Here is a 12,188-nt window from a genome sequence, read left to right as displayed (position 1 = left end):
CCATTGGTCCAAGACTCTAAGCTGTCCATTGAGCTCAGTGCCTCTGACAAGAAGTGAGGAGAGGCACTGTGAGCTCATCCTCTCAGTCTGCTTCAAACAGAGTGTGCCAGCCTGTATTTAAACTGGCCGCTCTGTCTGTATCTCCGGAACCATAGGTCGTAGGAGCCCAAAATTTTGACCAGTGGTGGAGTAGGACTTCAGCTACCTATCCCTCAAATTCGCCGAGCTACGACTCTCTAAGTCGATCGTTTTTTTTATGTTCATGGCAGGTGACACTCTGCCTCACCTGACTCCCCTGACTGCACATCCCTGAGAGGCACACCTCCAGCTCTGCAGCTTTTATTGGCCCTCTTATGACTCCTCCTTCCAAGAGTGAGAGAGAGAGCTGTGCATGATGTCATAAGCCTAGGCTTTTTACCAGACAAGAAACAGGACGCGGGCTGTATAAGGAATTTACTGGCAGAAAAAAATGTTTCACTATCCAAAGTTAAAACAAGGGCAGAAGATTTAATAGATGGAAAGTTGAATAAAATGACTGAAGGCCCACTTTAAGTAATTAAGTCTCTTCTGTCATCTTGTATTGCCTCAATTAGCTGAAATAGAATTTTGTGTGTAGTCAGCCTTCCCCAGCACTCAGAAGACGATTGAACGCTCACTTACTGAGAGTGATTGAATAATACTGGATTAGTGATCTATTTCTATTCCTGTGGCCTCTGATATCATCACTAAGAGCAGGTCAAAGAAAACGTAGCTCTGATAGATGATGTTACCTGTCAAGTGAGTTCCCTGGTCTATATTGGTAACTTGAAATATTGTCAATGCAACTCCATGTACAACTCCAAGTACAGATCTACTTAGAAGGTATATTACAGCTGAAAGTTAGGTATGTCAGCTTTTCCATAAGTACATCGGTCCAGCTTGGACCAATATAAGTATACTGTACATATTCCATACCTGTAGGATCTCTGTTCAGAGAATCACTGTAGTAGCTCCTGCTACTACATTGATCCTCGCTGTCTTCTGGTGTCCCCAGCTGTCCTGCTGCATAGTGACCACAGGGGGTCACTTGCTGGGCATGGGCACTGCTCAGAGAACACCTTGCTTTTTGTCAATAAATGCAAAGCGTTCTCTGATTGGACGAGTTAGAGAGATAGTGCAGTGACATCATGATCTCCACCGATCAGCCTGGAGCCCAGAAGAGTGCAAAGATCACTGTAGTAGTAGCTGCTTCCACAAGGATCGGCCAGGTATGGAATATGTATACTTGCATTGGTCCAAACTGGAGTTGCAAGGTTGGCCTCATGTTCAGTAAGAGAAGGGAATTCTGATGAAAGGTAAGCATGATTCATTTCAAAAGGTCAGTCCACAAAGAAATTATTTTATTAATAAAAAAAGAACTAATTTTTGGTATAAATAGAGACTGGTGGGCCCCTTGCTTATTAAAAGTCTTGGATACTCCAACAGTAATGCCCTGTACACACATAAACTCTAAAGGTTTTTCCAACAGAGTTCCGACGGAATTCCGCTCAAGCTGTCTTGCATACACACGGTCACACCAAATTCTGACTGTCCAGAACGCGGTGACGTACAACACGTACGACGGGACTAGAAAACGGAAGTTCAATAGCCAGTAGCCAATAGCTTCCGACTCGTACTTGCTTCAGAGCATGCGTCGTTTTTGGTACGTCTGAACAGCATACAGACGAGCGGTTTTCTCGATAGCAATTGGTTCCGTCAGAAAAATTTAGAACATGTTCTCTTTCTAGGTCCGTCAGAATTTTCGATGTATAAAGTCTGATGGAGCATACACACGATCGGAAAATATACGATGCATAGCTCCCGTCTGACTTTTTCTGTCGGACATTGCGCTCGTGTGTATACGGCATAAGATTCCTCTGCCTTAATTCCCAGGCTCTGGTTCTGTCCACATTTGTGTGCTCCACCTCCTCCGATTTAAAAATGTAAGTAACCTACACCACATGTTGCCCCACAGAATATGTTTTTGAAGTTCTCAGTGTAAAAGATGTTGACATATAATATTAAGATTTTCTTTTGGAGGTCCAAGAACAATGGAAACACTGAAACGTGGGACCCAGGGAACACTGGGGAAGCCTAAAATTGGGTTGCACCCTAATATTAAGCCACCACTCTAGAACTCACCTATTTAGGTCAAAGTGCCTGGTTTTCTTGGAACTACAACCTTCCCTACTTGCTGATAACTTTGCCAATTGAGCCATTGGGAATGTATGGTGCTTCTTGGTATGGGAAGGCAAAATACCTTCTATCCTTACCAAGGATACAGTGCTGTGGTTGGATTCCAACACTATCACATCAGGGAGAGAAGGAAATTATTCTCAATTAATAATAATAATGAAGAAAAAAGGATAGTGGGAACCCAACAAAATGGAAATAACAGTTGTGCAGAGATCTCACCAACAAAGTCCCCAAATGATAGCAAAGCAGGTCTGGTGATGTATTTCCTTAGCAATTACCAAAAGACTCAATTATCTGCTGACCCTAAAAGTGCATTCTACCTGTTAATTTTTCCTGTATTATTTGTGGTATGTAATAATAAATAATGATGTAGTGCAATGTCCTCAATATCAACACAAGTCCAAAGAAATTGTTATTAGTCCATAAATTGTGTTTCCAGCCAACAACGTCTATCATATGTCGCAGATGTCGTCCTGTTCATTACACGCCACCCATGCTCCACATGCTGCACCTCATATGGAAATTCTCACCTCCAATATTTGACCTTTAATAATTAATCAAGGTGAAATGCGCTTTTTGCCCCCTCCTGGGCAATGCTCAGAGCCGTTGCCTATTGAGGAAGCCTGATTCCAAGCATAACATGCATAGGGGTGACGTCACACCGCGGCTATCTTTGGGTCACGTGAGAAGTGGATGTTGCCATATGAAGTACTAAAAGCAATGCGAGTCTCACAGCACTTTGTGTGTGTTTTTATGTGAGTGTATTTTCATTTATTAGCTTCATTAAACGTTTGTACGGAGAGCACTACTGGTCCCATTTTTATCTTGTATGGCAGGGATATGCAATTAGAGGACCTCCAGCTGTTGCAAAACTACGAGTCCCATCATGCCTCTGCCTCTGGGTGTCATGCTTGTGGCTGTCAGAGTCTTGCAATGCCTCATGGGACTTATAGTTCTGCAACAGCTGGAGGTCCGCTAATTGCATATCCCTGTTGTATGGTATTAATATATATGTGTGGTAAAAGTGACAGGTGTGTGAAGCTGGTCCTGGAATGACTCTGAGCATAGCCCAGGAGCGGGCAAAAATCACATTTGACCTTGATTATTTATTAAGGTCAACTATTGGAGGTGAGCATTCACTTTTCAAAAGAGGTCCGGGTGGCGTGCAGTGGTGTATTTTGGTTTTGTGCTGCCGTAGGCAAGACTCAAATCGGGCCCCGCCCCCATTTAAATTTGCCCTGCCCCTTCCTGATTAAGACCCACCCCTTCATCTGTAAGCTCCACCCCTTTCCTCTTTAGGCTCCACCTTTTCCTATTAGAGCGCCAACTCTTCCTCTCTGTACATTAAAAGAGGATAACAAGTGCATATATTTTGTTGTTTTATGTACCATCACAAACGTTGTATATATTATTTTAAGAGGTATTTACTGTATATGAAATAATGAAACCTGTAAATTCAACCATCTTTACTTTATTTTAAGTAAATATATAAATAGTTTAAACTTAAATGGAACTGGTTGAATCTGAAAAGATGAGAGTTGACTACAACCCCTAAAATCTAAGGATGTGACCCCTTAGATCTCATGGGTTCATGCTGGTAGCCCTTCACTAGGGGGCATGGGTGTCACATCCTCAGCTCCCAGGGGGTGTTACATCCCCCAAAAGTGAAGGACTTCAAGTCCCAGCATGAACCCCTCCTCTTTGTATGGGTCTCTGCAGTGCCAGGCTCCCTCATGACACATATGATCCCAATCCATCCCTGGTGCCCAACCTCACCTCAGATTTTAGAAATTTGCTCTGATCTGAGTCCTGGCAGTTCCCTTTCCCTTCCCTTCCCTCTGAGCATGCTGAACCTCCAGAGAAGATGGAGAAGTTGGGTGAAGTTAAAGCACTAGGCATGGAGCGGCAGGGGAGGAAGTTAAACCCTCCTCTGCTTTATATGCTGGGGCCTTGGCCTCGCTCTGCATTAGAGTGGGGGCGTGATGTCACTGGTTGCTAGACACCAGGTGCTGCGACTCTAGCAACCAGTGGGCAGTAGGGAGATGGAGCAAGCTACGGGTCTGGTCGGGATTAATACTGTCAGTAAAGCGGCACTGTCTGTGGCGGCCTTTTTTGGGGCAGCAGATTGGTGGCCCAGTCCATCCCTGTTCTCTGCAGTCCTCACTGGTGTCCCTTCTGCCTGGGGGGCAGCACCACCCCCCTGTAAAATGGCGCCCAAAGCAAATGCCTTGTTTGCCTCACGGTAGATACGCCCCTGGTGGTGTGTGAAGACTTCTGCTTATATATATTTGTTGGCTGGAAGCACAATTTATGGACTGATAATAATTTCTTTGGACTTGTGCTCCATATTTATTTATTATTATAATGGTATAGGGGAGAAGCTGCAATGTGAATGTTTGTATTGTTAATATTTGTATTGGGGATGCACTGCCTTAAAAAAAGTATTCAAACCCCTTGAAATTTTCCACATTTTGTCATGTTACAACCAAAAACCTAAATGTATTTTATTGGGATTTTATGTAATAGACCAACACAAAGTGGCACATAATTGTGAAGTGGAAGGAAAATGATAAATGGTTTTCAACATTTTTTACAAATAAATATGTGAAAAGTGTGGTGTGCATTTATATTCAGCCTCCTTTACTTTGATACCCCTAACTAAAATCTAGTGGAACCAATTGCCTTCAGAAGTCACCTAATTAGTAAAAGGAGTCCACCTGTGTGTGATTTAATCTCGGTATAAATACAGCTATTCTGTGAAGCCCTCAGAGGTTTGTTAGAAAACATTAGTGAACCCACAGCATCATGAAGGCCAAGGAACACACCAGACAGGTCAGGTCCCATTTGCAGTTTTCTGACCAGAGCACCTTCTTCCACGTGGGGGACACAGCAAACCTGTGGAAGAAGGTGAACTTTTTGGCCTAAAAGCAAAACACTATGTGTGGTAGAAAACTAACACTACACATCACCCTGAACACACAATCCCCACTGTGAAATGTGGTGGTGGCAGCATTATGTTGTAGGGATGCTTTTCTTCAGCAGGGACAGGGAAGCTGGTCAGAGTTAATGGGAAGATGAATGAAGCCAAACGCAGGGCAATCTTAGAAGAAAACCTGTTAGAGTCTGCAAAAGACTTGAGACTGGGGCGGAGGTTCACCTTCCAGCAGGACAACGATCCTAAACATACAGCCAGAGCTACAATGGAATGGTTTAGATCAAAGCATATTCATGTGTTAGAATGGCCCAGTCAAAGTCCAGACCTAAATCCAATTGAGAATCTGTGGCAAGATTTGCAAATTGCTGTTCACAGACACTCTTCATCCAATCTGACAGAGCTTGAGCTATTTTGCAAAGAAGAATGGGCATTTCACTCTCTAGATGTGCAAAGCTGGTAGAGACATATCCAAAAAGACTTGCAGCTGTAATTGCAGTGAAAGGTGGTTGTACAAAATATTGACTCGGGGGGGCTGAATACAAATGTATACCACACTTTTCACATATTTGTAAAAAGAATTTGAAAACCATTTATCATTTTCCTTCTACTTCACAATTATTATTATTATTATTATTATTATTATTCAGGATTTATATAGCGCCAACAGTTTACGCAGCGCTTTACAATATAAAAGGGAGACAATACAGTTATAATATAATACAATACAATACAATAGGATTAAGAGGGCCCTGCTCAGAAGAGCTTACAATCTAATAGGGTGGGGCAGGTGGTACAAAAGGTTGTAACTGTGGGGAATGAGCTGGTGGAAGTGGTAGGAGATTAGTTGGAGACGTGATAGGCTTTCCTGAAGAGATGAGTTTTCAGGGATTGCCTGAAGGTAGCAAGAGTAGGGGCTAGCCGGATAGATGGAGGTAGCGAGTTCCAGAGGATGGGAGAGGCTCTGGAGAAATCCTGGAGACGAGCATGGGAGGAGGAGATGAGAGAGCTTGAAAGCAGGAGGTCTTGAGAAGAGCGGAGAGGACGATTTGGGTGATATTTGGAGACAAGATTAGTGATGTAGCTTGGGGCAGAGTTGTGAATGGCTTTGTATGTTGTGGTTAGAATTTTGAATTTAATTCGCTGGGTGATTGGGAGCCAGTGTAGGGATTGAAGTAGAGGGTTGGCAGACACTGAGCGGTTGGTAAGGTGGATAAGTCTGGCAGCAGCATTCATGATAGACTGAAGAGGGGATAGCCTATGGAGCGGTAGGCCAATGAGAAGGGAGTTGCAATAGTCAAGGCGAGAGATAACAAGGGAGTGAATGAGGAGCTTGGTGGTTTCATTTGTTAAAAAATGGCGAATTTTAGAGATGTTACGGAGGTGAATTCTACAAACTTTTGACAATGATTGGATTTGAGGCTGAAATGACAAGTCGGAGTCTAGGATTACACCTAGTACCCTGGCGTGAGGGGAGGGACTGATGGTTGCATTGTTGATTTTGATGGAAAAGTCATGGAGGGGGGCACGGGCGGGGGGGAATATTAATAGCTCAGTTTTAGAGAGATTTAGTTTAAGGAAGTGGTGCGACATCCATGCTGATATGTCAGTTAGTAAGTTAGTAATGCGAGAGGAGACTGAAGGAGTGAGGCGAGGAGTAGACAGATAGATTTGGGTGTCATCAGCGAATAAGTGGTATTGGAAGCCGTGGGCAGTTATTAGGTGACCAAGGGAGGTGGTGTAGATAGAGAAGAGAAGGGGTCCAAGAACCGAGCCTTGGGGGACCCCCACAGAAAGGGGCAATGGAGAGGAGGAGACAGAGTTGTAGGTGACACTGAAGGAGCGCTGTGATAAATAGCCAGAGAACCAGGATAGAGCAGAATCTCGGAGGCCAAGGGAATGTAGTTTATTGAGAAGGAGCGGGTGGTCAACAGTATCAAAGGCCGCAGAGAGGTCAAGTAGTAGGAGTATGGAGTACTGGCTGTTGGTTTTAGCAGTTAGTAAATCGTTAGTGAGTTTTAGTAAGGTAGTTTCCGTGGAGTGCTGCGAGCGAAAGCCAGACTGTAAGGGGTCAAGAAGGTTATTTTCATTGAGGTAGGAGCTAAGACGGTTGTAGACTAAGCGTTCTAGAAGTTTAGAGGTGAATGGGAGTAATGAGATGGGTCTTAAGTTGTTCAGGTCGGTAGGGTCCAGTGAGGGCTTTTTAAGAATGGGAGTGATCTGTGCATGTTTTAGAGGGGAGGGGAAAATGCCACTAGAAAGGGAGAGATTGAAGATGTGGGTGAGGGAGCATAGGATAGAAGAAGAGGGTGACCGTAGTAGTTGTGAGGGAACAGGATCCAAGGGACAATTGGTTAGGTGGGCATTCGAGAAAATTTTTGTAACCTCTTCCGTAGTAGCCAATTCAAAAGAGGAGAGGGTTGAATGTGCTGCTGGGCAAGGTATGATGGGTGGGGAAGATGTACGCACAGTGGAGATGTCCTCACGAATTGCATTGATCTTGTCTTTGAAGTGATTGGCAATCTCTTGGGCAGTGAGTGAGTTAGTGGGTAGAGGGGGTGGTGGACGAAGCAGAGAGTTAAAGGTTGAGAAGAGCCGACGGGGACTGGATGACAAGGAATTAATAAGAGAGACAAAGTAGGCTTGTTTGGCAGCATGGAGGCATGAATTGTATTTTAATTATGTGCCACTTTGTGTTGGTCTATCACATAAAAACCCAAATAAATACATTTACGTTTTTAGTTGTAACATGACAAAATGTGGAAAATTTCAAGGGGTACAAATACTTTTTCAAGGCACTGTATAAGGTTCATGTGTTTATTTTAATAGCTTTTGACTGTCCTGATTGCTTTTGGTTACATATTTGTGGTATGTGTTCTCTCAACAGGGCAGAGAGGACTTTGGGAAATATCCTTAAAAAGAAAGAGTGGAGGTGAGTGCTATATAGTTCACATAGTCAGTCTAATAATGTTTGTCCTAATCTGACTTACATACCCAGCAAACCCCCCAATGTAAGGAGACCCCCATTAAGTGTAATTTATCTTCTCTTTTTCTCTTTTCTCTCTGGAGGCGTTCCAGTTATGTAGTAACAACCAAAATCTTCTGGGGAGGACAGTAAGTGTTTTTATCTATCTATCTATCTATCTATCTATCTATCTATCTATCTATCTATCTATCTATCTATCTATCTAACTGGGACCTTGTGGTAATAATTTGGGGAAGGTCCTTTCCTGTTCAACCATGACTGTTCCCCTGTGTACAAAGCCAGCTCCATAAAGACATGGTATGATGAGTATGGTGTGGAGGAACTAAAGTGTCCTGCACAGGGCCTTGACCCCAACCCTACTTTACATCTTTGGGATGAATTGGAACATCAATTGTGAGCCAGGTCTTCTCATCCAAGTACCTGACCTCACAAATGTTCTTTTGACTGAATAGGTACAAATCCCTATAGACACACTCCAAAATCTTGGAGAGAGCCCTCCCAGTAGAGTGTAGGCCAGACTTTCTAAACCTTTCTAAACCTTTTCAACACAGAGGAACCTTTGAAATAATTTTCCAGGCTCAGGGAACCCCTGCCAAAGATTATTTTATCTACAACTCATGATGCATTCGTGTGATGGTTAGTGGGAAGAATGCTCCTTACCTATGTGGTCTTTGGGAAGAATGACCCCCTTACAAATAGCTAAAAAGATCAATAGTGTCAGTGGCGCCTTATTTGAGAAGTAGAAGTTGCTCATTACTCAAAGAACCATTAGCAACCTCTGAAAGAACCTTAGGGTTCCATGGAACCCTGGTTGAAAAACCCTGGTGTAGGCTGTTGAAGATGCAAGAGGGTCCATCTAATATCAGTGCCCATGGTTTTGGTATGGGATGTTCAGCAAGCTCATATGGGAGTAATGGTCAGAAGTCCATTAACCTATTTAGCTATTATATATCTATCTATTTACATTTTTGGCTTACATATCTATCTTGCTATCTATTCAAATTTAAATTACCTTATGAGGTTTTCCTTCTCCTCTTATTGTATTTTAACCCAATGTGACCTACACATGTTGGCCCTCAGAATATGTTTTGGAGTTCTCAGAGTAAAAGATGTTGATGTATAAAATTAAGATCTTCTTTTGGAGGTCCAAAGACAATGGAAACACTGAAACCTGGGACCAAGGGAACATTGGAAAGCTCCAAATTGGGTTGCACCCTAATATAAAGTTAACACTCTAGAACTCACTGGTTCCCATTTAGGTCAAAGTGACAGGTTTTCTTGGAACAACAACCTTCCCTGCCTGCTGATACCTTCGCTACTGGAGCCACTGGGAAAATCCGGTGCTTCTTGGTATGGGTGACCTTTTCTCTTTCCTCCAAGGATGCAGTGCCGGGGCCAGACCCAAACAATATCACATCAGCGAGAGGAGGAATTCATTAACCCTATGTAAGCTCTGACACCACTGGAACTTATGTGGGGGTTTGAAAATTGAATTGGTAGGGAACACAGAATAGATAAATCCTAATGAGTTGGGTGTTGTTCTTTCAAGATAATATATAACCTGTAACTTTGCCCGGAATGGACAGTGGCTGGGTCTCTTTAACATATGGCTCTTAGGTTTTGTATACAATTCAAGAGAATGCATTTAACAAAATGAATAACCAACTTTTCTACCTTGTCCAGGGCAGAGACCGAGAGGGGCCTTTCTCGGAAACATATCATCGAAGGTGAGTAATCCGTCAATAAAGACAACAAATGGGCAAGTAAAATATAACCATACCATAATATGGTTTAAAGCCCAACTCCATGAAATATATTTGGTTTTGGATAGAGTATTGAGGGGTTAGAAAGCTTATTAGATTTTTTATTCTGTCTGTGTCCCCTTAGGGAAGATTTCTCCTCACTTGCTATCCTGAAGACCGTATATGAAGTAATGTGACCCCGCAATGGGCACAGTGATGACAATAAAAACCTGACAATGGTTGCCAACCGAATCCCACTCTATATGAAAACCAAAAATTTGGTTTAGAGTTTTCAAACAAATTTTTTTCACGTTGTCATTATGGGGTATTGTTTGTAGAATTTTGAGGAAAATAATTAATTTAATCCGTTTTGGAATAAGGCTGTAACGTAACAAAATGTGGAAAAAGTGAAGAGCTGTGAATACTTTCCAGATGCACTGTATATGGCATTTCACATACAACACTTGATATTCTCATTACATTGTGATGTGTGGAACTCTAGAGAGTAGAGAATGTTGTAGTAATCTGGGAAGAACATAGGGGGATGGTTGATGGTCCCTGCGGGAGTCACATCCTGACCTCTTCCACCTACATACTGTATCTTCCTCCAGCTGGACGGGGAGATTTAATCCCTGGAACACCCATTGTTAGCAGTGCAGGATCCCAGACAATGAACAGTGTAGCAGTGAATATATTACTATATACAGTGCCTTAAAAGATATTTTGTCATGTTACAACCAAAATCGTAAATGTATTTTATTGGGATTTTATATGATAGACCAACACAAAGTGTTACATAATTGTGAAGTGGAAGGAAAATGATAAATGGTTCTCCAAATTTTTTTACAAATAAATATGTGAAAAGTGTGGGGTACATTTGTATTCAGCCCCCCTGAGTCAATACTTTGTAGAACCGTCTTTCGCTGCAATTACAGCTGCAAGTCTTTTTGGGGATGTCTCTACCAGCTTTGCACATCTAAAGAGTGACATTTTTGCCAATTCTTTTTTGCAAAATAGCTCAACCTCTGTCAGATTGGATGGAGAGCGTTTGTGAGCAGCAATTTTCAAGTCTTGCCACAGATTCTCAATTGGATTTAGGTCTGGACTTTGACTGGGCCATTCTAATATATGAATACGCTTTGATCTAAACCATTCCATTGTAGCTCTGGCTGTATGTTTAGGGTCGTTGTATTGATGGAAAGTGAACCTCCGCCCCAATCTCAAGTCTTTTGCAGACTCTAACAGGTTTTCTTCTAAGATTGCCCTGCATTTGGCTTCATTCATCTTCCCATCAACTCTGACCAGCTTCCTTGTGCCTGCTGAAGAAAAGCATCCTCATAACATAAAATTTTGCTTTTAGGCCAAAAAGTTCAATTTTGGTCTCATCTGATCAGAGCACCTTCTTCCACATGTTTGCTGTGTCCCCCACATGGCTTCTCGCAAACTGCAAATGGGAATTCTTATGGCTTTCTTTCAACAATGGTTTTCTTCTTGCCACTCTTCCATAAAGGTCAGATTTGTGGAGAACACGACTAATAGTTGTCCTGTGGACAGATTCTTCCACCTGAGCTGTGGATCTCTGCAGCTCCTCCAGTGTTACCATGGACCTCTTGGTTGCTTCTCTGATTTAATGCTCTCCTTGCCCGGCCTGTCAGTTTAGGTGGACGGCCATGTCTTGGTAGGTTTGCAGTTGTGCCATACTCTTTCCATTTTCAGATGATGGATTGAACAGAGCTCCATGAGATGTTCAAAGCTTGGGAGATTTGTTTTATAACCTAACCCTGCCTTAAATTTCTCCACAACTTTATCCCTGTCTGGTGTGTTCCTTGACCTTCGTGATGCTGTCTGTTCACTGAGCTCCTCTAACAAACCTCTGAGGGCTTTACAGGACAGCTGTATTTATTTTGAGATTAAATTACACACAGGTGGACTCTATTTACTAATTAGGTGACTTCTGCAGGCAATTGGTTCCACTATATTTTAGTCAGGGGTATCAGAGTAAAGGGGGCTGAATACAAATGCACACCACACTTTTCACATATTTATTTGTAAAAAAAATTGAAAACCATTTATCATTTTCTCTCAACTTCACAAATATGTGCCACTTTGTGTTGGTCTATCACATAAAATCCCAATAAAATACATTTACGTTTTTGGTTGTAACATGACAAAATGTGGACAATTTCAAGAATATGAATACTTTTTCAAGGCACTGTATTATATCCATAGACATATATCATTATGTGGTTAATTCTCCCTTGTCTTCATGTCTCTGTTCAGGTTCTCATTTCTCCTGATCCGTCTCTAATTGCTC

The 12,188-nt window shown here is 42.4% G+C and overlaps 1 protein-coding gene across 4 annotated transcripts in view; it reads left to right on the top strand.

Moving 5' to 3' along the window:
* KCNAB3 (potassium voltage-gated channel subfamily A regulatory beta subunit 3) overlaps positions 1-12,188 on the top strand; it is a 185,285-nt gene that overhangs the window by 137,156 nt on the left and 35,941 nt on the right. For all 4 annotated transcript variants that reach the window (XM_073622923.1, XM_073622924.1, XM_073622922.1 and 1 more), the window contains 3 exons: positions 8,034-8,078; positions 8,216-8,260; positions 9,816-9,859. In XM_073622923.1, the coding sequence (XP_073479024.1) occupies positions 8,034-8,078; positions 8,216-8,260; positions 9,816-9,859 (134 nt within the window). The remainder of the gene's footprint in view (positions 1-8,033; positions 8,079-8,215; positions 8,261-9,815; positions 9,860-12,188) is intronic.

Source organism: Aquarana catesbeiana, linkage group LG03 (assembly GCF_042186555.1).
Source record: "Aquarana catesbeiana isolate 2022-GZ linkage group LG03, ASM4218655v1, whole genome shotgun sequence".
NCBI lineage: Eukaryota > Metazoa > Chordata > Amphibia > Anura > Ranidae > Aquarana > Aquarana catesbeiana.
The sequence above is the reverse complement of the archived record's forward strand: the minus strand, read 5'-3'. Positions and strand labels throughout refer to the sequence as shown.